This window comes from Arvicanthis niloticus, chromosome 17 (genome assembly GCF_011762505.2).
Source record: "Arvicanthis niloticus isolate mArvNil1 chromosome 17, mArvNil1.pat.X, whole genome shotgun sequence".
Classification (NCBI taxonomy): domain Eukaryota; kingdom Metazoa; phylum Chordata; class Mammalia; order Rodentia; family Muridae; genus Arvicanthis; species Arvicanthis niloticus.
In genome coordinates, this window is record NC_047674.1 from 29,939,228 (window position 1) to 29,965,796 (window position 26,569).

A 26,569-nucleotide genomic window follows, 5' to 3' on the forward strand; every position below is an offset into this window, starting at 1 on the left:
ATAGTTCTTAAAAGTGTTCTAACTAAAGACGTTTCCAATTTGCTTTCAGACCATGAGGTTAAAAACTTCGGGCTCAGAGATTTTTTGACCCATAAATAAGAACAAAGAAGTTCGGAAACCCTTCAGTGTCTCTTACAGACATTTTACTGACATCACTAAAAAAGAAATCGGCGGATTCAAGTATCACTTGGATGTTTGGGCTAAAAAGAAGAATGGAAGAAACCCAATCAAGCCTGTAATTCATCTGGCTCCAAACTACTTGTGAGTGGTGAACACAATCTAACAATTACTGAAAACTTGATGGTACTGGCCTGGTTCAACAGAAGGCGGTGTCTCCTCCTTTTCCGGTACTCCTTGGTCCACAGCTTCCACAGGAGCACTTATTTCCAAAGTTTCAGATACTAAATAGGAGCACAAAGTATGTTAGCCACATTTTGCAGTCTGTAATTTCTCTTCTAATATCCTATTCAGCATAAGAATCCTTGATACATCTGATATCACTTATATAGAAAATCACTTTCTGCTCAAGCAGAATACAAAAATCACAGGGCCAGAAGAAAAATAATTTATATTTTGTTCTTTAGATGTAACAGAACCTATTCATGGAATAAAATGCAGATACTTCAATCTGAAGTATTTTTTGAAGATTTATCCTATTGTGTGAATATGCATGCACACCTGTGTGTAGGCTAGAAAAGGCACTAGATCCCTGGAAGATGTATCACAGGCATTTGTGGGATGCTCAGCTTGTTACCTGGGTGCTAGGATCCTAATTCTGGTCCTCATGACTGAGCAATAAGCACTCTTTGAGTTACTGAGCTCTCTTCTCTAACATCTAAAGTACTTCTTCTGTTGTCTCTTATTTAATCACGTGAGAATGACTAAAAAGGTAAGAAACAGCGGATAGGAAAATGTAGTTCTGGGGACTGGGGAGAAAACCAAATACTAGAGCCCCTTTGGCTCCACAGGGCCCTGGCCCACCCTCAACATCTTACATACAAGTATGCTTTCACAGATGCTTTGTGTAAGGAAAGGCACACGTAACCCCTCCTAAGGCTAAGGCTACTTTACACACAAACCTTCTTTACTCTCTAGCTGCTGTGGTGTTTTCTTCTTCTTTTTATCTTCATAAACTGGCCTTTTCTTTGGCAACGAGTCTTTTGATGGCACTTCAACACCTAAGCAGTGGGGAAAAAAGAGAAAATTTAAGGCTTCTAGTGTTATATGGTTTACTTGATATTGGAGAGAGAGAATTTTAAATGAGGCACAGTAGCTCATATTTATAATCCCAGCACTTTGAGAGGGCGAGGCAGGAAGACGACCTTATTGAGGTTCTATATAATGTGGCCTACATAATGAGACTCTGTTCCATCTCAACACTTCTAAAACAGTAGTTTAAAATACAAAGTTTGAGTCAAAAATATACACCCTAAAAAAAAAAAAAAAAAAAAAAAAAAAAAAAAAAGACATTCAGAGCAAAACCTATAGCTTCCTCCCAGGGTGCCTGTACATTCACTTGTAAACACACTGAGAGCTAAGGAGTGTTTGCCATGCTTGCAAACAGCATTGGCAGTGAAGCAGCGGGACAGCTCTGGCTGTGCACTGTCTCAAGTGGCCAAACCTCCTTGGTCTAAGCTCTCTAACCACACTGCTCAGCTTTTTTAAAAATGTCAAACAAGTACCATTGCCAGTCTGGCTTCATTGCTATCAGAATGGATACGGGAGCCATCTGTGCTTGTTTTATGTTAGACAGGGTCATATTGTGTAACCTAGGCTAGCCCTGAACTCACAAAGATCAATCACCTCTGCTCAAGAGTGCCGGGGTTAACAAGGGACTGCCACCAAACCTGGCCCAACATTTCATCTGTAATTGCTGACTTACTGTATTATACAAGTTCATCAACCCATTTAATAGTTGAAGAGCTTCTGACCAATTTTAGTCTACAGTAATTATGAAGAAAGCAGATGTGAATATTTTCACACAGGCTTCTTCATGAGTTATCTCTTGAATGTGTTTAATTTTGTTCAAAACTGTCAGTTGTTCATTAAGTGGACTTTCTGACTTAGCATTCTTTTCAAATTTACAAACCTGCTAAAGTGGCCATTCAAATCTTTTATATGGTTTTATATGGAGTTACTACTAGGTTTCTAATTGCTGAATAAGAGGTTTTTATAGACCTGATAGTCTTTATAAAATAGGAAATAGGAAGGTGTTTGTGAATTCTCCTTCCTTTTATAGTGTCCATTTATATTACATTTATGTGTATTTGGGCATCTCCAATGTCACAGAACACATGTGAAGGTCAAAGGACAACTTGTCAAAGTCAGTTCTCTCCTATCATGTAGGTTTTGAGGGGCTGACCTCAGGTTATCAGGTTTGGAGGCAAGTCCCTAAGCTCACTGGGCCATCCTGCCAGGCCCTTAATTACACTCTTAGAAACTCTTTGCCTAACACATTTTCTCCTATTTTTCTCTAAAAGTTCTGACATATAATATTTAGAACTAAGATCCATTTTGAATTAATATTTAGATAACGAGGATAAAGACAAGTTTCTGCATAAGGACATTCAATTGTTTAACATTTGTTTTAAAAAATCTACATTTATTGCATCACTGAATTTCCCTCTATAAAGGAAAATCAAGTCACTTTGTTATGGACAGGTGCTGCTCTACTCATCTACTTGTCCACCCACATGCCAATGTAACATACTACACTGATTCTTGGGGCTTTAGTGTACGTTTTAAAATTTTTTATTTAGAGTAAATCTTGTTATCAGGTACTTTGAGACTTCCAAATTACTCTTTTTTCAAAAGCATTCTTGGGAGAGCAAGAGACAAGCTCAGTGGTTATGAGCACTTGCTGTTCTTGCAGAAGACTGAGGTCTGGTTCACAGGACCACATGGGGAGGCTCAAAAGCACCCCGAACTCTAGTTCCAAAGGACCTAATGGGCATCAGGAATTACACATACACATACGTACATGTAGGGCCGTGAAAGGGGTCTTGGTTTTTGGTAGAAGCACTGGCTGGAAGTAGCCCGGAGACCCTGCAAGGGACGGGCATTTATTCCACGCACTCCCAGAATCCAGGCTCCTAACATGTGGTGTGGAACTCCATTAACCTACATCATTCAGTCACCATAAGACAATACAACCCCTCCCAAAGAGCACAGGTAGAGGGCATGACTACAAGCCTCAGCCCTAGAGAGATTTACATACTAATGAGATGCCTGAAGGCCAGAGGGGCCTAGCCAATTAAGCATTCTTCACCAGACCCTTCCCTCCTTTCTCCCTATTTAACTCAGGTTTGCCCTGAGTTTCAAGGGGGTGCACATCCAGATTCAACCACCATCCGTCATGCCAATAAGCCATTTTGGAAACCCACGGACTTTCTCAGGTTATTGGGGCCTGCCGTTGTGGAGGACGTCCCTGTGTTCCGCTGCAGAGGCCCACACATACATACATACATAGTCAACACCACCATATACATAATAAATAAAGTAAGTGTGTGTGTGTGTCCCAAGGCAGGGTCTTACTATATAGCTCTGACTGTTGACTGTCCTGGAACTCATTTGCCTCCTAAGTGCCAGAATTAAACATGTCCATACCATGCCCAGTTTAAATAAACCTAAAAAGGTTTTAAAGTAGTCACTTTGGCTATTCTGAGTGAATCTTTTCACATCTGCATTTTAGAACAGAGTACCTTAAAGTGTCATTCTGTGATTTCAGTTGAGATTCCACTGAATCCACGGGTAAATTAAACCAAATTAGGGCAAGTTTCACAGTCTTGAGTCTCGTGGTTAACAGTATATTTTGTACAGTCCTTATTTTGAATTATTCTTTGCTGTTTTACAAATTTCAGATTTAGGTACTACAAGTAATAGATTTATAATTCTCCAACTTTCTTTTTTGGATTGGTTTAATAAATGTTACTGCTCAAGTTTTTGTTTTTTCAGCTAATAGTTAGCATGAAAATGCAACTGATGCTTACACACTGATCTGCTATCTGCTACTTACAGCCTTTGTAACACTCATCCTTAGCACTTCCAGAAGATGCCATGGCATTGTTCTATGCTGATAACCATAACCTGCAGAGACAGCATCATGGCTTCTTTGCTCAATTCTATACATTAGGACATCACAGCACAACAATGAATGAGTATGGTAAGCAAAGACTGCCCTGACTTTTCCATAATGTAAGGGTTTTTTTTTTAATTTAATTTAAAAAATTACATTAGTTGTGAGGGTGCGCAGTCATATATTTGGAAGAGAGTCAAGGGACAATTTAAAGAGTCTGTTCTTTTCCTCTCACCATATCAGGGTAACAGGTTTGGCAGCAAGTGTCTTTATCCACTGAGCTATCTTTTCCGGCCACTGTTAAGGTTTCTTTCTCAGCTTTTCACCACTAACTTAACAGTTGTGCCTTTTGGGGCGTCGGGGAGTATAGTTAGAAGGAGACTGATATCTTAAAATGTCAGACAAGGAAGTTCAATGATACTGTTTGTAAATGTCAACTCATGGTTTTTCTGAATTCACTGATATGATCATATAATTTTTACTCTTTAGATTGCTAAAATGAGAAGACAGTGATTGGTTTTTCAAACATTTAGGTCAGACTTATATTCCCAGGATTATACCCAATTTATAATGAGATGATCCTTATGTATATGTAAATATCTATGTAAATCAATACATATTTGTAAATATCCATCCATCCATCCATTCATCTATCCATCCAGCTGGGGAGTATGTGTATGAGTAACTGTTATGTGTGACTTTGCTAAACTTCTGTTGAAAACTTTCTCATTTATGTTTGTAAATGGCCAGGTATTATAGCTCATACCTGTAATCCCAATACTTAAAGACATTGCGGCAGAAGGACAGACACGAGTTTCAGATTAGTCTACAGTGATCTGTAGTCTTCATATCCTCTCTTGAAATGTCTTTGTCTCAGTATGTTACAGTGTTCTCAAAGTAACATTAGTTATTTGGAGAATGCATATAATGTATAATTGGTCTAATGTATTATTCCTTTAAAGTTCATAGTAAAACAATTGGTACTTTTGTTGTTGTCAGAAATTAACTTAGTAAAATTTAGATAAACAAAAAACTGTGTGGTGGTTTGAACAGACAATGGCCCCCACAGACTCTGGTGCTGGAATGCTGGTCACAGGGAGAGGCACTATTAGACAGTGTGGCCTTGTTGGAGGAAGTGTGTAGCTGTGGAGTCAGGCTATGAGGTCTCCTGTGCTCAAGCTCTGCCTAGTGTGGCACTGCATTCCTTCTGCTACCCTGGGATCAAGAGAAATCTCGGCTTCTTCTCCAGCACTAAGTCTGCCAGCACTCTGTCATGTTTCCTGCCACAAAGATAATAGACTGAACTTCTGAACCTGTAAGCCAGACCCAACTAAATGTTCTCCTTTATAAGAGCTGTCATGGTCATGGTGTCTCTTCACAGCAATAGTTTTATATCTTTTAAAAGCTGTTTATTGCTGGGCAGTGATGGCACATGCCTTTAATCACCAGCACTTGGGAGGCAGGCGGATTTCTGAGTTCGAGGCCAGCCTGGTGTACAGAGTGAGTTCCAGGACAGCCAGGGCTACACAGAGAAACCTTGTCTCGAAAAACCAAAGTTGTTTATTGCATTACATTTTTAAATATAGAGGCATGTAGTTGTTCACAGAATACCCTCCATATCACTACTGGCACTAGCTTTAAACAGTCTGTTTTTCTTAGTGAATGCAGCTAATGGCTTGTACATTTTACTGATCATTTTCAAGAACTAGCTCTTAAGTCATAAAGTATAGATACTTGGTCATCCCCCCCTTTTAAAAAAAAAAATAAGAAGTTACTTATCTATGTAAGCATTCCTCTTTGAATAAATAGGGTAAAGAAAAACGAATTGTCTCCTCTGCATAATATACTTGGAAGCAGTATTTCATTGGGCACCTGAGAAACTAAGTCCAGGTCTTTGGCGAACCAGCCTGCCTTCGTTTTAGGCTTGAAAGCCATCTTATAGTAAAGACAAACTAGGTTCATTCCTGATTATGATTAAATCTGTTTCAAGGATTGGGCTCTGGCCCACGTCCATCCTTAACTACAACTGGTTCTGTTGCCTGTTCCAGGAAATGGCAGGCATGCCTCTGTTTCCAAAGGCTACTAGAGCGTCTGTTGTTATGACTACCTTATAACTACCTTGCATCATACCTTCCCCACATCTGGTGCTGACCTTCTGAATCTCGTCTGGGGGGAGGCAGCCTGTGTACACTAACTTTAGAAGCTTGCTTTGATTAACTGCTTGCTTTTGTTAATCTGGCCATGATGATTTGTAATCTTTGGCATTAATAATCTTGTCATTAGTTTGTATCACATCACAGCTCAGCTGTTGTAAGAAGAGAAGTTTCATAGTAGTTGACACAGCAGTAGTGGAGAGTAGCAGAGCATTGGTCTGAGGGCAGCCTTGTGAGCAACTTGAGGCTGTTAAGACAATATCAGGAATTCCAAGAAGGCAAAAGACCTGGGGATGTCTCCTACCTGTGAAGGTACAGGTCTGCAGAAGACTGGCATTTGTCTTTGAAAGTAGCCCTCCCCTTTTAGCTGGGCCTGAGCCCCAACCAACTGACCACAGAGAAAGGAGTCGGCTACTTACTACTCCACAGAACTCAGTGGTCTCTTGGGGTTTCCAACTCTGTGACACTAGTGCCACTCAGAGAAAGTTAGAGGAAAAAAAGTTGTCAGTGAAAAAAAGTAAGTTTCCTTCAACTTTTCTGATATCAAGAGATCCCTTACTCAGAAACCCTGGCCACCATTAAGCAAACAAATGGGAATATTACTCTAATTTCATGTAATGTTACACAATAATGTACTCAATTCAAGAATGAAGAAAATTAAATTTTACAGCTAAAGGAAAAATCTGGGACTTTTTCCTCCCATTCACCAAATAACCACAAACACCTTCACCATTATGATACAGTCCATAAACTGAAGCTGTAAATTACTGAAGCACAGCACAGAATTAGGCTACAACTGACAAAAGATGAACTTTACTTGCCTCTAAAACTCTCACAGGGAGGCCAGCAAGAGGAACACAGGATCTATTTCAATACTACTTTCTCAAACACATCCTTAGTAATACAAAGTTTATCACCATCTGTCTCTTGATTGTACTTCAGAAAAATCTGTTTTCCCCAATCCCCAACTGGAGAACTCAAGTGACAGGCGACTATGAATGACAGCAGTGTCCGCCTGCTCCACATCCTGGAATAATGCACACTTCATCTCCAGTGACCAGGAGAGACAGGATGAAACACAACACACACCAAATACTGAAACTTTAGAGAACTCACAATAAAAACGAAAACACATTTTAACTGTGGAAGGCAGACCAAGGATTTTTCTAAAGAGGCTAATGTCCTAAATCCTACAGGTGGAAATGTGGAGGAAGAAGAGCAGACAGACAATGAAGACGACAGCACTACACGACATGATTTAAAATTAAGTATGGAAATTATCCTACATTATCTAGATAGGCCCAATCATTGTGCAATTCTTCATGAGTAAAGAAGAGCCTTTTCCAGAAGAGTCTGGGATCAGAGGGAGATGTAGCTGAACAGAAAGTTAGAAGGTTGATGGCTTTGAAGATGAAGGACACTTGTGAGCTATGAAATGTGGATGGCCTATAAAGGCACAAAAGACCACAGAATGTTGTAGCACAGAAGCTCTACAAACACAGTCCTGCCAACACTTCAGTCCAGTCCTGCCTTTCAGTCATACAACTGTAAGCTATAAAATGCGTGCTGTTCTCAGGTAGTTTGTGGTAATTTACAACACAGTTATAATGATGCATCTGTGCCTTCTGCCATTTTAGAACTGCTGAGAAGCAAATGCAAAGGACACTCTTTTCTTCTTTTAACTGAACATTCCATAGTAAACATTTCCTTGGCTTTTTGACAAGGTTAACAAAGCTTTCTAATGGTCCTTTATGTATATTGTTAAATTTTTCTGCAAGATTCGCAGAGACTGACACTGCCATTCACTGGGTGAATGTCCAGATCCCACAGGTCCAATAGCATCACTGCCAAAAATCCCCACTATCATCTGTGTATGGATTTCCCTTTTACCATGTTTCAAAATTATGTTTCCTGGTTAACCTCCATTCACTGAAATAATTTAGATTCTGGGCTTTTCTTATCAAACTATATTGTTGTAAGTAATAATTTGCTGCACTATTTTTAAAAAATGCAATGCCAAGTGAGATTCAATAGTGACTTATCCAAAGTAAAAACTTCTAATTTCAAGTCATTAATCTATTTCTGTTTGAATTTGTGGTTATCATTTGTATTATTTGAATGTTGCCTCCCAAATAAAGTAAGTAAAGAAGTACTGTTGACACACTAGAGCAAGCCTGTGTCTCATTTGTAGCATTACTAAATATGAGGGCATATACTCCTCTCAGTTTACAATTACTGGTTCAGACCTACAAATGAATGGTTGCATATTACAGCCCTTTATTCCTTTAACATACTCAGATACATTTCAGATACTCAAACACCTTTCAGCTAACACAGGCATTCAATCTGATCACAAGTTTTATAACAGACAGCAGCAGGATTGTATGGTATGGATTTTGAATTAAATAAAAAATAAGACTCAGAATGTTTCTAACTTTAAAGTATAGTGTGTGTGTGTAGGTAGGTAATGATAAAAGCTAGAATTGCAAAGATCAATGTTAAAACTATGATAACAGAAATGTTTTAAGCAAACCAAAAAAAAAAAAAAAAAAGGTTAAAGTAGACAGTACAGCGTCCCAGCCTAGCAACCCACATCCATCAGCTTAAGCCAAAGGAGAAAGCTGCAGGTAGGTTACGCTAGACTTACTCAAAAGAGTTCTTAAAATACTACACTTGTGATCAACACCAGCACTTCTATGCAATCAAGACATCACACATAAGTTCTCCAAGGTGACTGAAAACCTCCAGCAATTTTCAGATATCAGAAAACCCCTGCAGATATCCAAGAGTACATTCTGGATTTACTGAGTATGTTTTACATTGTTCTAGGTAATGGATATGATAACTTATCTCTACCTACTGAGCTACCTTTCAAAGACAGTGAGACAACACTAGAGGATCCTTTGCTCAGAGTATTCACATTGTTAGACTGTGGTCAGCCTTTCACAAGCTAAAGAATTAAAACTTTCTATTACTAGACCATGTGGAACCAGAAGTTGTCAGGCATGGAACAGCATTAAAGACTGAGAAAAAGAGAACCAGGGCCAGAGTTGCCTCTTGAGAAACAATCTCTTCCAAGCAGGTACTAAAGACTGATAAAGACTGATAGTAAATAATTTAAAATCTTAATTTCCCTCTAATTACATCTCTAGCTACTCCATAAAACAGCATTTCTGAGCTTGGAAAATTCTCTTACTGTTCCATTCAAGTATGTTCTAAAAGCCTTTAATCACCAGTCGCTTCTGAGGTCTGCTTGGGCACTAACTATATACAACTGTATTGTCTAACACCACTGGGTTTTAAGGTATATCTCTAGTTATGAAATCTATGTAACAAACATAATAGTTCATCATAAGAAACAAATTCAGTTTCTGTCTGTTGAGCAAACTGCTTCAGCTCAGTGCATTGCCATTTCCTATGATATGACTCAAAAGTAATGACAAAGGTCACCACAGCATCAGTTACAAAGTACACAGTATCTGAGTCACTAATATAATTCTAACCAAGTCCCTTACATGACTGCATAAAGTTTAAGGAACATAAGAAGGAAATTAAGAGAAGACCCAGAAATTTCATAAGTCTTCTCAACTAGGACAGGAACCAAGGATGTGTGGATAAATAGCTGATTCCAAATCTACAACAAAAATGTGGGTGAACCTAGAAGGAAGAAATCAGTTAACACTGTGGTCATGTGAAACAGTCAGTCCCATGGACTTCCATTGGGAAGATATAATGAGGATCAAATGCATCATAACTTCAAAAGGTACAATCAGTAATTTCCACTAAATTAATACATTCACAAAAACAAAAACCAGAATTAAATTCGTGAGGCACAGTTTAATGCTGTCAGACACCAACTGATTATTTTGAAACCTTACAAGGGGAAAAGAAGTAAACACTTATCTTGACATTTCTGTAAGAAAGCTATGTTTGGGGGAAAGTTTTTATTTAGATAGCTTGCCTAATTCAATGTAGAATAAAAGGCAAAATTAATTATTACCAATGTTGTAATTCCTAAAGAATACTGAGTAAAATATGATGACTGAGTGGACATCAAAACTATTACTGAAGGGTTTGGTTCTTTGTTTTGCTTCATTTTACAATAAACAGAGCTGCTCTTCAAACCTGACATCACTGCACATCAGAAAGCCTAACTCTGTCCCAGCTGATGTGAGGAAGCACACAGCACCACTAAGCAGCAGCCAAGCTGTGGCATCTAAGAAATTTCAGAATAAAAGCACACTGTGTACCAACACCAGGAGAGTGTAATTCTACAAATTCAGAATTTGAGAAATTCTAGTGAATTCTCCAGTATGGTCAATAGCTACAGGGCAAAATGGAGGTGGGTGGGAGTACTGACAGACAAACTTATCAACCAAATGTAATCTGTCACTCATATCTGGATCCAGATTTAAACCAACCCATTTTATAAGATCTCTGGAAGACTGAGGAAAATAATGAAAACACAAAATAATTAGAAATAAAAAGGTAACTCATGGGCTGAGTAGGAGGCTCAGCTGGTAAACGCCTGCAGGGTGATCGTGAGGATGTGCTAAGACATCCAGCACTCATACTAAAAAGCCAGCAAACAAAACTGCCCATTGCAGCAGTGCACACCTGTAACCCCAGAACTTGAAGGCTATAGGCAGGCAGACCCAATGGGTCACCCACTCTAGACAAGTTCCGTGCTCTAGGTTTAGCCAAAGATCCTGTCTAAAAAGCATAAGATGGAGAAGCAATTAAGACACTTAGTGTCGACCTCTGACCCCCATGTGCACACAACATGCATGCACCTACAAAAAAACTTTTGAAAAACCTCAATATTGTTTGTGATAATATATATTCTACTTATGGTAAGCAAAATACTCTTATTTTCTGCATCTATAAATAATCTGGAGAAAAAGTAAAAAAATAAGTGTCTATAACCCACTTCAAAGAACCCCAGGGGGGAAAACAGTGGTCAGAAAAAGGAATATAAAATAAAAATGGAAAAAGGTTAGTAATCTGTGAAACTGGCTAAAAGGTCTCACTTTCACTTTTTTACTTTGTTGGAGAGAGTACAAATTTAGAAATTTATTATTTGCACACAAATTTCCATCATAGCACAGAAAGCATTCTCCTAAACAATGGCACTTCATCCCTGCTCCTTACTTCTTCGTTGTTTTCTGTTTGTTTTTGTTTTTTCTAGACAGGGTTTCTCTGTACAGCCCTAGCTGTCCTGGAACTCACTCTGTAGACCAGGCTGGCCTTGAACTCAGAAATCCGCCTGCCTCTGCCTCCCAAGTGCTGGTGATTAAAGGTGTGCCACCACTGCCTGGCCTGTTCCTTACTTTTTAACACAGCTTTCCCAGATTCAATCCCACACCACTGAACGACTGCTCCTGTATAAGGGATCTAAGTCATGAGAAGTTGCACACTCACAGTTCAGCTAGCGAGGCCACTACTTACCCTGAGCTTGGAGGTGTCTAAGGGTCACTTCAGCTCTGGCTCTGGCTTCTCTCTGGGACTTAGTTAAAAGTTTTCCTTCTTTTTTTAACCGTTCTTTTCTTTCTTTTTCTTTTTGCTTTTTCCGTTCTCTTTTTTCTTGTTCTAATCGTTCCTAAACAAAGAGTACATGGCATATAAAACATTATACTAGCTAAATGAACCATAAAGTTTAAAATAAACAACACAAACTTCAAAAGTCTTAAAATGCATAACAAAATGTTGGAAAATTACAACTGAAGATATCCAAATGTTACACATTATTCTTTAAATAACATTAGGGTATGTTATTGGCAGTGACACGCATGCAACTTCGTCTCTCAATAGGGAGATGAGGAAGACTTTCCTGTACCTCCTCCATCTTATTGTGTATCAGAGCACTGAGCATAACTGCAATGCCCATATAAACATGCAGATTTCACAGAGAACAGGTCATAGGTCATTCACTATCAGTATTTACAACTTCATGAAAAACATACCTCTTCTTTTCGTTTAGCTTCTAGCTCTTCGAGCCGCTTAATCCTTTCTTCCTCCTCTCTCTTCTGTCTTTCCTCCTCCTCTTTGAGCTTAGCCAAAGCTTCCTGGATAGCTTTAACAGTGGATTTGCTAGGGCCTTTCTTCTTCTCTTTTTCTTTTTCATCTTTTTCTGTTTTCTTTTTCTTCTTATCTTTTTTCTTTTTGTCTCCTTCATTGTCATCTATCCCCCCAAAAAAAATAAAGGCAAAGCACGCAAGCTGAGTTCTATGGCAGTTGAATACATACTAGCCACAATTCAAGGACCACTATGGCTTCTGCCACCGGTTCTCATAGAGTGGCATGGATCACAGCTGACCCACCAGGCATCTGCCAATGCTGTTCTTGGCCTGAGTCCTCCTGATAAACACAGATTCTGTCAGCAGTGAAAAGCCAGTGTCAGGGATCTCTGCCGGGTAATCACAGCACAGGTCTGAAATTCTAAAGAACCAGAGCAGCTCAAGCCCACTCAGGTGCTGAGGTCATTTTACTTCTGTTAGATGGGAATGATAAAAATGATGCTGAGGATATAGGGGTATAGGAACAAAATACAAAAATATAATTATACTTCAAAAACACTGAAGAAATAAAATCTGTGATACTCCTGTGATGGTGTTTCTCCTCAAAATTCAGAGAATAAAAATTTCAGTAGTTAAAACTTGGGGCCTCCCTCTCCCCCCCCCCCTTTTTTTTTTTTAACTAAAATCGTTCTAGTCTAAGAAAAAAAAACTATTATTTTTAGAAATCTAAATTACTTGATATTTAGATATATTTATTCTAAGAGAAAGCAATCAGCACATGCCTTAAACTCAGAACTTAGAAGGCAAAGGCAGGTAGATCTCCATGAGTTTGAGGCCAGTCTGGTCTACAGAGTGAGTTCTAGTACAGCCAGGGCTACACACAGAAACCCTGTCTTGAAAAAAACAAACAAAAATAATACAAACAAAAAAAGAAAGCAATCAGCTAGAATATTCAGATTTTAATTACTGAACAATTTATTTCAATTACCAAAAAAGACAAAAGAGGAGCCAGTAACAAGACTCAGCAAGTGGGTAGTCCATGCCGACATGGTAAACTGAGAGCTGATTCCTAAAAGCTGTCCTCTGACCTCTCCCCATATGATGAGGCCCACACATACAAACAAGTAAATGAAACAAATTTGCTTTTTTTAAAAAGGAGCAACAAAAACATGTTCCCTGTCATTTAAGTGATGTAACTAATTTAAGTCTCTTAATTTACTTTTTGCTTTTTTATTTCAAAGGTTAAGCTGGGTTTTTTTTTTGGGGGGGAGGGGGGTGTTTGTTTGTTTTTTAATAGAAAGGGAAGAATTTAGTTAATATTTGACATGAACTTTGAGAAGGAAACCTCTTTGGCCACTTAGCCTTCATTAACAGGAAAACAAGTATTCATAATAAAACTTTATTACATTTCTATTATATAAATAAATAGTGTGGAAAAATGGTTTAATGGGTAAAGTGCTTGCCATGAGAACATGAGGAATTCATATCATACCCCCAGTGACCACATTAAAAAGCCAGACGTAACAGCACTGTTTGCTGACCAATCAGCATACCTGAAACACTAACCCTATGTTCAGTGAGATCCTGTCTCAAAAAATCAGATGGAAGACTGTTTCTCATGTTCTATCTCAGCATTCCTTGGTTGCCTGTGGTTCTCTGTGCAGAGCTGAGGCACTGGCTTTAATGTACCTACCTATCTGCTGTTGCCTTTATTCAGCTCCTGTTCAGACAGTTATTTGGGTGAGACTTTATGCTTCAAGTTTCTGACATTCCTGGGGGACTCAACCTCACAGCAACTCATGGGAAAAAAATGAGGCCATGAATTTGAAAGAGAGCAAAGAGGGGGATATGGAAAGGCAATGGAGAAATGATGTAATTATTAAAAACGTACCATGGAAAGCGACAGCAGACTTGGCTTCTGGCCTCCATATCCACACGTATGGGGAGTGGACACACACACACATATGCATGAGGACAAGTCACAAGATAGTATTACAACCAATGACCACAACTTAGACTTAACATGAACCAGAGACTTCTATGGTTATGACCCACCTTCCAGAGCTGCAGCCGTGTCTCCTTTCTCTTCTGAGGCAGCTCCTGTATCAGGAGTCCCTCTGAGCGTCAACGCCTCCTCCTCTGGTCTCTTCTGAGGCTCCCTCTGTTTACTCTGCTCCTTCTTGCCCTTCTCTAGCTCTTCTTTCTCCTTCATCTTCCGCAATTTTGCTTTCTCTTCATCTCTCTTTTTCTTCTCACGCTCTTTCTTTTCTGCCTTCTTCTGGGCCACTGTCTTAATCTTGAAGGAAGAATCATCGTCCTCATTCCCACTGTCTACAGTAGGAACTGACTTCTTGTTCTGATTTTTTTTCTGTCCTTTTCTGGACTGCAAAATTTCATCAGACTCACCACCACTTTCACCAGAGGAGTTTACTCTTGAACGTTCTTTACTTTTTTTGCTATTGTCTTCATCCTCTTCTGACCCGTCCCGTTTTTTAGTTGATTTCTGGGTTTTTTTACCTTTTCTAGAAAGTTTATTAGAATCATCAGCATCCTCACTCCCAGAGAGGAGTGCCTCTGAGTTAGGTCTGGCAGTCTTTCTTGGCTTTGAATCTTTATCTTCCAATTCACTATCATTCTCATCAAAACTTGTTTTCTTGCCTTTTTGTCCTTTCTTCTTTTTATCTTGTTTTGAGGCAGATTCTTCTTCATTGCTTTCTGTAGGCTAAAAAGTATACCTTGTTAGAAATGTCAGCAGACTGTCATCCCTTAAAGGTAATGGGCCTCCTCAGCATCGAGCACTTCACTCAGTGCACACTTCAATACCTTTTTTGGAAGCAGGACTGTTTGTCTTGTTTCACTCAAATAGTAAAGTATGAGTCTGGAGAGATACCTTAGCAGTTAGGAGCAACTGTTGCTCTTGCAAGGATCCAGGTTTTGTTCCTGCACTCACACGGCTCACAACCATCTGTAACTCCAGCTCTGTAGAGGATCTAATGGCCTCTCGTCTTACCTCTGTGAGCACCAGGCACACAGATGGGACATGTACATATATGCAGGCAAAACACTCATACACATAAAACAAAAATCTAAAAGAAAAACGGAAAGGGAAAAAGTAGAAAAAGAAAAATCCAACCACACAAAAGACTAGTTCTATGCCTCACAATCATCACACACCTCAAAATCCAGGTGCCCTGAAACAATAATGAAAACTACATAGACAACTGAAGGTGGAGGGTGATGTCATCACTGACCTCAAGTGTCTTTATGAACAGGCAATACATTAAGTACTACTAGATTCCTATATAAAGTTTATTTTTATCAATCAGAAGCTTTAAAAAATACTGCTTTTTTTCTGAAAACTTGTTCCTCCTTTTGACCTATTTTATAGAAACTATTAACATATGTACAACCACAGGTTTCCAAACCAGGCAACTTCCAAAACATTGCCAAGAAAAAAGGGTGCTCTCTCTCACCTTGACTGCAGCAGCGTCTCTGTCAGGTCTGATGCCTTGGGCTTCCAGAGACAACTCTTCCAGCTCTCTCAGAATGTCATTCTCACTAGAAAAGAAGCAGAGGATTTGAAGCACTGGCAGCATTAGACGGCTGCAATACTCAAGCTACGAAAATCTAAATGCTTTTATAAACATACTCAAAGTCTTGCTTCTTTTTCTCCTTTTTCTTCTTTCCCTTTGACTTCTGAGGCTCCTGCTCCTTGGCAGCACCAGCTCCTTCTATTTCTGCAGCCAAGGCGCCCAAATCAGTATCATCCTTGGTACTTAAATGAAAACGAAGAGCAAAATGTTACTCAACAGGAAGCAACCTACTAGTTCACTTATACAGATATTTCCTTGCTATTTTACACCCTTTCACGTATTAGCAACACAGAGAAAACTCAAGTTCTCTCATAATAGCACAGTTACCTACTTACCAAACTGTCTTCTTCCATAAAGATCACTATGCCAAACCCAGAAGGTATGAATTCAAGAGCCCTACCCCTAAAACAGACAAGCAAACAGCCTAGGCAGGGAAGGGAAAAAAATAACTTCCATAAGTAATGACCATCTGTGCACCAAGCATGCATGTACACACCTGAATGGAGTTATTTTTATAAAACACAAAAGAACCAAAGTATAAAACAAGCTATCAGAAAACATAAATATGTAGACCCTTATACATTTTTCACTTAAAACAGTAGAAATTGGAGTGTAGAAGAACTTTAGAAACCAACTAGTCTGTTATCTAATTTAATTTTACTAGTTGAAAAAATGGGACTATACAAAGATCTGAATACCTTGAGGAAAGCATGACTATACACATAAATTTACATGAGGTAAGTATGGTTCACAAAATAACACACACACACACACACACACTCGCTCCCAAATCTAGAACCAAACCTACTCATAACCTCTCACATGTCTGATTCCAGTCTACAATGTCTCACCTATATTATTTGGAGAAACCAAAGTTCCAGTCAAGTTAAAATCTACAGAAAGCCAAGGTGAGTCATTCTGAAATGTACAAGTATAAAAAGTATGTTAAATTCATTTTGAATGACACATTAAGAATCAAAAGATGGGGGCTGATGCAAAAAATAATCAAGTTTTCCTCCATCCACTTAATTCCCAGAATTAATGACTCCGAGACTAATTATTTATTAATAAGTGCCAAGGCCATAAGCTTCGGCTTATTCTCTGACTTGCTCTTATCATCCCTTTCATTCTAACCTGAGCTCAACTACCTGCTGGTTTACTTTACATCCTGTCAGCATTCTGGGGTGAATCTCCTACACCTCCCACATCTCTATTTCCCAGAATTCTTTCTATCCTTGCTGGATGTCCCATCTCCTATTTTCTGTGTCAGCTAATTGGCCATAAGTTTTTTTTTTTTTTTTTTTTTTTTTTTGTTGGTTTTTTTTTTTTTTTTGACAAGAGATGCTTATAAGAAATTTTCTCTACAGGCTAGAGAGATGGCTCAGCAGTAACAGCCCTGGCTGCTCTTGCAGATGACCTGAGTTCAATTCCAAGCACCCGAATGGTGGTTCGCAAGCATTTATAACTCCAATTCCAAAGGAACCAATGCCCTTTTCCGGCCTCTTCCAACGCTAGGCACACATACATTCCAGGCACAACAACTATATACAGACAATAAAATACTATTTTAAAAAAAGACGTCAAAAGATTTATGAAACAGAGAAACACCTTAGATATTGTTTAATCTGAATCTGGTAAAGAGAACTTCTAAAGAAAAATACATTAATTACTTCCTTACAATATTAAAAACTTTTTAACAAAATACTGGCAAATACCAAATTTAACTTCAAGAAACTTGCTAGAGGATAGCAACTGTAAATCAAGAAATAAAGGAACTTAGTACTTTCATAAAAAGTTGAACAGAATTAAAATATTTGATACATGATACTTTTACGTGACTGAACAGTCTGCACTACATCTATACTGGGGAAGTGAAAAGTTTCCTGGTAAAGCATCTTGGAAACAAGCAACAGAGTAGGGAAAGACATTAACTCGGCAAAGAGGATGGATGGTACAGTAGGCACAGTCCCATCTACCAGAAAGCAAGGACCTGGTGAGGGAGCGCCTGCAAGAAACTGTATTAAGAACTTAATGGGCACCTGACTTGTACTAACACAAGCAGGATGAAGACTCAAGTCAGATAAACATACACAAAAGGGAGTAGGGAATAATCAAAGATGTTCAAGTCACATCAGGTAACAAGAGCCTAAGGCCAGCCCAAGACCGGCCAAGAGTAGCTTTAAAGGAACCTCTGTCAATATTCCACGCATTTCCTGAAAACTAGGAGAAAGGGGGAACATGGAAGGCTGGCACCTCATCTCCAAAATATTTATCGGCCCCGTCAAAAGAACATGAGGGGTCTTCTTTGTTCCATTGCCATTCCAGAGTATCCATGAACTAATAACTCTACAATAATAGTACACATAATTACAGTTTCATGGTATCAAGTCTAAAAGACTTCTGCTGGCTATAAAAAAAATTGATAGTTTTTTGAATGCTTACTAATATCAAGCATTGTGATAACCAACTGCTTCATATTAGATAGCCATTCTCTCTTAATACTTCTAATACTTTATGACATGAAGCTTAAATATGATATGCAACAAAAAGCCACATGCCTACCAAGCATTCTACCAGTAACTCAAGTTCAAACTTAACTATAGTGCCTTCCTAAAAAAATTAGGAAATAATTTAGCTTCTGATTTTTTCAGTAAACTCAAACATGCTATATCCATCAAGTATAATATGACCAAGTCTTAACTTGAATGTTTTCTAAAGTAGTCTTTCAATATTTAATAAAGATTAAGCACAATGCCAAATATCTTCAACCCTATTTTTTATTTTTAAAACTTTAGATTTGCTATGTATAGTTCAGGCTGGCCTCAAACCTGTGATTCTCCTGTCTCAACTTCTTAAGTAGCTAGATGACAGGCATTACCACATTTAGGTAGTGTATATATGGAATAGCAGAAAACTTAGAATAGTCAATACAATATTGAAGAGAAAAGAACTCATTACCTAATATTAAGACTTAAAAATGAAGCTATCAAACCAGCATGGTATCAGGCCAAAAAAAAAAAAAAAAGTACACTGGCCAAAATACTTCAAAATACAAAATTTGTTTGTGACATTGAAGCTTGGTATTGAGGTTTTAGACAAAACACAAAAGGCACAAACCATGAAAGAAAAACAACAAGGCTGTATTAAAATGAAACACTTCTAAAGATGGTGTTAAAAAGGATGAAAGCACAAAACAAACTGGGAACAATATTTACAAAATGCTATGCTGTTGAACACTTGTGTCTAAAATACACATAGAACTCAGAAGTGCACTCAACTAAATATGGGCAGAAGATATGAACAGTTATATTGCCAAAAGGCAAACAAATTGCAAACAATATAAATGAAAACAAAGCTCAGTAAAAGAAAAATTGAATTAAGACAAGGAGATGGTGTTCTACATCCATTCCAAAGGCTAAAATCCATGTAAATGAGAGTTTCAGGTGCTGATGAAGACACAAAGGTAACATAAGAGATAGACACGCCTGAAGCATCTTGTAATACCAGAGAATAAGATACGGATTAAACAAGACTGAGGAAAGTCAGCACATGCACACAATGCTGGCTCTGTGACACTTGGGAACATGATCAATTCAAAGGGCTCCAACCACCACTGAAAACAGCAAATTAGTGCCCTGCCTACATGGGTAAGGCCTTAGATTTGATCCCCAGGACTACAAAACAGTAAAGAAATCTGACTTACAAGACAAAGTAATAAAATAATTGCCACTAACTAGTTCATGCTGAGATAAGTGAATGGATGATTGAGGAATAAATAAACTATACAAAACTCCACATCTGGGGGCAGAACACAAATCCCACTCCTAATACTGTGGGTGTGACAGTGACACCCTTCTATAGACTAACGATGATGCAAAGAAGAGAAGGATAACTTCACAGAGCAGAAGCCTGACCAATATTACCTTGGTCAAATCCACAGGATACTGAAAGCTGATGAACTATCATAGATAAAATGAGCCTAAAGAAAAATTTACCACGGAACATGTGGCACATATTAACAGTCAGTAAAATCAAAAGAAATCTAAACAAACTCAGCATTACAGTTAATTCATGCCAGTTTCTTAACTGTAACAAGTACATCATGCTGATATGTTACTAAAAAGGTGAAAGAGAATGGCCCCCCATAGACTCACACCTTTGAATACTGGTGTGTAGTTAGTAGAACTGTTTGGGAAAGATTAGGCCTTATTGGAGGTGTGTCAGTGAGTGCAGGCTTGAGGCCTCAATCTGCAGCATTTTGAGTTCAGAGAGAGTGACTGTTCCTGATGCCATGACTTTGCTTCACTACCATGGACTCTAATCCTCTGACACTATAAGTCCCATTCAATGTTTTCTTTTATAAGCTGCCATGGTCATGTATTTATCAACAGCAATAGAAAAGTAGCCTCTGCACAGGGAAAGTCGAGACTGGACAGAGATTTTACACTTAATCCTGAAGTTAATTTTAAGATTTTTATTTTTAACTATATGTGTACCTGTATCTCTGTGTGCAGGTCTGTATATGTATGTGTAGATGCACACAGAGACCAAAAGAGGTGCTGGATTCCTTGGGGCTAATAGGTATTTATGAGAAACTCAGAAGGTGTGCTGGGAACTGAGATTAATGTCTCTGGAAGAGCAGTACACACCCATTCCTGAATCATCTCTACAACTCCTCAAAAGTTTCCTTTTAAAAATTTACCTGAAGAAGGGAAAGCCATCATGTCATTTATATTTACTCCAAGGTATATCAAATATTAAATTTAACAAAACATGAACATAAATCATATGTTAAAAACCATAAAATGTTGGTGCATGAAATACAAAGAGATAGAGAAATCATATCCATTGATAGAAGTCTCTACCAAAAAAAAAAAAAACGCTAGCAAAATTCTCTCCAAAACTCACCGGCTTAATGAAAACCCAAGAAAGATTTTTAAGACACAGCTAGTACAGAAAACTATAAAATTTATGGGAGAAGGCAAAAGACTTAGAATAGTTAAGAGAACGTTTTTCCTTTTTTTGTGAGAAAATAATGTGGGAGGCACCATTTTGCCAAATTCCAAGGCTTGTGATGTAGCTGACAAAAATACCCAAAACACTGGTGTACTGATAAAATACAAATGACTGGAACAGGAGGAAGAACAGAAACAGCCTCCAGAGTGGCAGCCTCCACACAAGTGTGCTCGCCCTCCCTGTACAAAGGACAAAGGCCATTTACAGGGAAGCTAACCTTCCCACAAATGTGATGGTGCAAATGAACATCCTCAAATACAAAACATTACAGCCTCTGTATGAGGCACACTGTGAATTTAAAAACAGAACCTGTGGAAAAATAGAGGAAATAAATTGAAATTCATCAAAATTAAAAACTCTAGCAGTTGGAAAGACCATAAAAGTAGCCTGAAGAAAACAAGCTCCAGAGTCAGGGATATGAGATCATAAAGTACTTATCTGAAATGGGCTAATTCTAGAATGTGTTCTAAAAACATTCAAAACTCAACTGCAAAAAACCCCAATAATCCAATTTGAAAATCAGCCAAAAGTATAACATTCTACTGAAGAGAATATACAGGTAACAAATTAAAGACACTCTATATAAGTCACTGGGAAATGAAAGCTTCCTACTGTGCACCAATCAGAATGCCACAGTGTACACCAATCAGAATGCCACATTCCCAACATGGTAACAATGCCAGTAAGAGTGAAAGGTTACCAGAGGATGTGGACAGGCACACATGGTACACAGGGGGAGTTGGTGCTGTAACACACCGAGAATATAACCAGCCCAGAACTGATGCTCTCTGTATCTTAACTGTGGTAATGGATACACAAATCTACAGACCACAGTAAGCATACACAAGAGTGTAAATGAAACCAAGCACATGACTATGACCAGTGCCTTTAATCAGTACCAACATGTGAGTCGTGCCATTGCAACACAGCTTTACAATTATCATAACAAACTAGGACAGACACTGATTTCTATCATTTCTTACAAGTGCACATGATTCTGTAACAATCCCCCAAACAAAAGATTAATTCTTTAGACAATAAATTAACACTATTAACAAAATGAAAGTCTAAAGAAATATTTGCAATATAAATACACGAAGGATTGTCCTATAATACCTAAGCTTCCTACAAGCCTTTAAGATGCAAAAAATGCCCAATAAACACAGGACAAGATGGTCAGTGTTTTACAGAGGACTACAGAACAATAGAATATAAGCTACATTGAAGCATCGCCACTGCCCATCTTCTAGAGTAACTAAGAAAATAAGGACCAGGAAAGCAAGCACTGAGAGGACAGGAGCAGCTGACACTTACCTGCCCCCATAGGTAAAGCAGAAGTGGCATAGTAAAATTGGGAAGAGATAGTTTGAAGGCCTCTTAAAGCTAAATGCAAGCAAGCAACCTTTCCCTCTCCCACCTACCCTCCTCCTTCCCCTCACCATCTTATACCCCTCAGCCCTCCCAAGCCCTCCCTTACCTCTTACCATATAACCCAGCAAGCTTACTCCTAAGCATTCACCAGAGAAATAATGTGTCTGCACAAAGACATGTACTCAAATGTTTACAGCAATTTTATATCATGAAAAGCTATAAACAACCCAAACACACCTGTAAGATAGTTTAAAAACAGCCAAGAACCATCCAACAGAGTATTACACGATTAAAGGGTGACACATGTTAGCACAGAGGACTCTCAGTCACTAGACTAAATAAAAGTTCAAGAAACACAGCCTACAAGTGTCCCTCAACTTATCCCTATCTCTAGAAAAGTAAAATGTGACAACACTAGGCAAAGGGTGTGGCGCCATGATAAGCTCACTTGCCAGCATGTGTGAGGCTCCAGGTCTGATTCCTAGAACTAGGCAGGAGGTGAAGAACACAACCACAGTGACTCCCAGACAAAGCCTTCTATAGGGAGAAGGATCACGCACCAAAGGTCCTAAACAAATGGTCTACTTACTCACAGGACATAACCTTAACCCACTGATGTACACTTGAAATTTACAAACTTTATGTTACTTACACCTCAAAAAATTTGCGTGCTCAATTTCAATTTCCAGATTATAAAAACCATAAAGAATCAAGTTAGAGAACATATTTAATTTAAAACAGCTAAAACTAAAGTTACATAAGCCTAAAAATCATGTATCCATTTCTTAACTTATGACAATACCTAATTTTTTACATTAACAATGTAATGTGTAGTTAAAATCATGTTATTTTGGAAAACTTTTTGAGACTTTTTTATTTTAAATATATTATTTATTTTTATTTTATGTCCATTGCCTTAATGTATGGCTGTGTAAGGATGTCAGAGACCCTGGAACTGAAGTTACAGATGAGTATGAGCTGTCAGGTGGGTGATGGAAAATTGAACCTGTGACTTCTGGAAAAGTAGCCAGTGCTCTTAATGGCTGAGCCATCTCTCCAGCCCCAAGACATATTTCTTAACAATGTGTTTAAGTATGCACTCAGCATTGGTATTTGGTATTTCTCCTTGCCCCACGAGCTCCTTTTCATTGTAGACCTCCACAGGAGTTATTACCAATAATCAAAAATAATACTAGCAACAATAATATACAATATATTAAGATACATATACATTAGAGACCAGTATAAAATTTTCCCTTTTAAGGAAACAAGGTCTCTGGCTGGCCTGGAAGTCTCAGAGACTGCCTGCCTTTGCCTCCTGAATGCTGGAATTAAAGGCATGCACCTAGTCCAGTATAAAGCTTTTTAAAGACATTTACAAATAATATTTAATGCAAAGTAGTAAAAGCAAAATTAATTTCAAATATGTCTCTTGTCAATTCCAAACTTGGGAGATTCATTTAATGACATGCATTTTATACTGACAAATTGTCTACTGTATGTGAAGTTAAACAAGAAACAAGAGATTTAATTTCTTTACAAATTATTCTTAAATTAACTCAAACCCCTAAGATTTCTAAGCATCTCATGACAGCCCCTCTTCTCTTCTGCTGCTCTATCCATTGTAGACATTTTAAAACCTGGTTCAAAGGCTAGGCACAGTGGTATACATCTGTTATCCTAGCACTTGGAACAATCATGAGTTCAAGGAAAAAGATCATGAGTTCAAGACCAAGGTAAACAACAAGAATGACCCCCATACGCTCAAGTGTTTGAATGCACAGGCCCCAATTAGACAAACTGTTTGGTAAAGATTAGATGTGGCCCTGCTGGACAAGATGTGGCCTTGTTGAAAGAGGTGTGCCACTGTGAACTGGCTTTCAGGTTTCAAAAGCCCATGTTCAGCCTAATGTGTTTCTCTGTGTGTGTGTCTGTCTGTCTATCTGTGTGTCTTTATCTGTGTCTGTCTGTCCCTCCCCTGCCCTGTTGCCTATGGGCCAAGATATGAATCTCCCAGCTACTGCTCCAGCACTGTATCTGTCTGCCTCCCACCATAATAATGGATTAACCCTCTGAACTATAAGCAAGCCCACAAGTATGCTTTCTTTATAAAAGCTGCCTTAGTTATACTATCTCTTCACAGCAATAGAAGAGTAACTGAGCCATACTCTGAGGTAAAAGTTTAGTGACTGCTGATCAATAGAACATGACAGAAGTAATGTTACGAGTTTCCAGGCCAATGCCTTAAAGCCACAGTTTCTCCTTTCTGTCTCTTTGCTCTCTGCCAAGCTAATGAGAATGCTGAAGTCATACCAAGAGGTCAAGTTCAGATTCCAATGGCAAGTCCAGAGGAGGTTCCAAAGAAGAGCTATTACCAACCACCAGGAGTGGTTAAATTTTTCATAAAGTAAGCTTAAGGATGACTCAATTACAGCCACCATGGCTGTAATCACAGAAAAAGACAGCCAGAAAACCAATCTAAGCATAGTTAATGCCCAGGACTACAAAAAATTGTAATTGTTATTAAACCCTTAAGTTTGAGATGATTTGTTAGGACAGATGTTGTATACCAATTTCCTCTGAGATTAAAGCATTCCATCATTTAAGGAAGCTTCTTAAGCAAAGTAAATAACTCAAATAGCTTCAGGAAGTCCCTGAAACTGACCAGACTCACAAGCTAGACTCCCCACACTCATCCCCAGGATCAGTAAGCAATAAAGAAGGGTCTAGAGTCACTGACAAATTAGCTAAACTGCAAAGGTGACTGTGAGACCAAACCAGATGCCTGGAAGAAGCAGAAACCAGCCAAGCTGCCTGGAAGTTTAGTCCAACTGAGTCACCTGGAAAAAATACTCTAACCCATTAAGTTGTCTGCAGGCTGTGCAGTATGCTCCAGGTTCCCCCCTTTTATGAGCTGTTACCCATGCTGAGGTTGGCTCCTGTAAGTAAGCCCAATACAATTCATTGTTTCACCAATTTGGACTTGGTGGTCTTTCATGAGCTCTATATTTGAGGTGAGTAGACATGTGCCTCCCCAGGAAAAGTCTTGTCTTACAGTAACACAATAATAATTGGGACATTCCTAGATTTCTTTCTATTCCTAACCTAAGGAAATGCCAAGCATGTTGATAGTAGGAAACAAAATCCAAACACTCCATCTACCCACCATTGTTTAAAATCCCAAAGTCCCAAGGAAAGGGAAGGCCAGACTAAAGCCTGTCACTCGCTGCCTCTTTTTACTCTACTTTGCTCTCTGTTTCTCTCTCCTTGAACACTTTCAGCAACATCCAAAAAAGAAAAGGCAGGAAGAGAAAGCCTACTCTTTACTCCTGTTAACTCAGCAGCTCCAATATGGAAAGACAACTGGAACATCTGCTCCTCCCTGCTAACATCTTGCTTCTATGGCTTCTCCTTAATTGTGTTCTCCAACCATACCTAAGACTTGAACAAAAAGCCCAGAACTCACTGCTCCCACTGCTTTGCTACCAATCCCAACAGGTCTTATTCCCAACTATGCTATCAATAGATCTATCTCTAGTACTATAGCCCCTCAGTAAACTAAGAGCTACATAAGTACACAACACACACAAAATCAGCCCTCCTTTCCTCCCAACTTAACAATGTCCTTATGGTGAAGTAACACCTTCATAAAAACCAGAAACTCCATCACCATTAAAACGCACAGTGCAACAAACACAAAGTATCCTTATTCCCTCTACAAATACAAACTAATATTTATTAATTTTATTATTACAATTTTTACTTGTGCATATGTTTATCTGTGAGTGTGTGCCACATGTGTGTGGGTGCCCGTACAGTCCATGTGTCTGTTAGTACCTGATCAGCACTTGGAGGTTGGATATGATGAAACACACCTGTAGCCCCAGATACTCAGAAGGCTGAGGCAGAAAAACACTTGATCCCTAGATGATGTTCTGGCCTAGGTAACATAGTAAGACTTCGTCAGAAAAAAAGAAGAAAAATATTAATAAATATAAAAAATAAAAATAAAAAATAATAATATAATAATAAGAAGAAGAAAAATAATAATCTTATGTCATGAAATAACTACCCACCTGCTTGTTAAGTGCTCTCTTAAAAGTAAACTCAGTGTCTCTGTAGTTCACTGCAATGAATCTGGTGTTTACTGGTAGAGAATTACCACCACCTAATTTACTCTGTATACTGCCACATCACTGGTTATGGCACATACCTTTAATCCCAGGACTTGAGAGACAGAGGCAGGCAGATTTCTGTGAGTCTGAGGCCAGCCTGGTCTATAACATGAGTTCCAGGACAGCCAGAAGTGTTACACAGAGAATCCCCATCTCAAGAAAACATAAA

At 38.6% G+C, this 26,569-nt stretch overlaps 1 protein-coding gene across 1 annotated transcript in view; it reads right to left on the reverse strand.

The window, feature by feature from the left end:
* Eif5b (eukaryotic translation initiation factor 5B) overlaps positions 1 to 26,569 on the reverse strand; it is a 55,736-nt gene that overhangs the window by 21,089 nt on the left and 8,078 nt on the right. The window contains exons 2-8 of the mRNA XM_034521441.1: positions 15,895 to 16,020; positions 15,719 to 15,803; positions 14,301 to 14,967; positions 12,192 to 12,409; positions 11,677 to 11,827; positions 1,080 to 1,178; positions 312 to 401 (exon numbers count right to left, since the gene is read on the reverse strand). Coding sequence (XP_034377332.1) covers positions 312 to 401; positions 1,080 to 1,178; positions 11,677 to 11,827; positions 12,192 to 12,409; positions 14,301 to 14,967; positions 15,719 to 15,803; positions 15,895 to 16,020 — 1,436 coding nt within the window. The remainder of the gene's footprint in view (positions 1 to 311; positions 402 to 1,079; positions 1,179 to 11,676; positions 11,828 to 12,191; positions 12,410 to 14,300; positions 14,968 to 15,718; positions 15,804 to 15,894; positions 16,021 to 26,569) is intronic.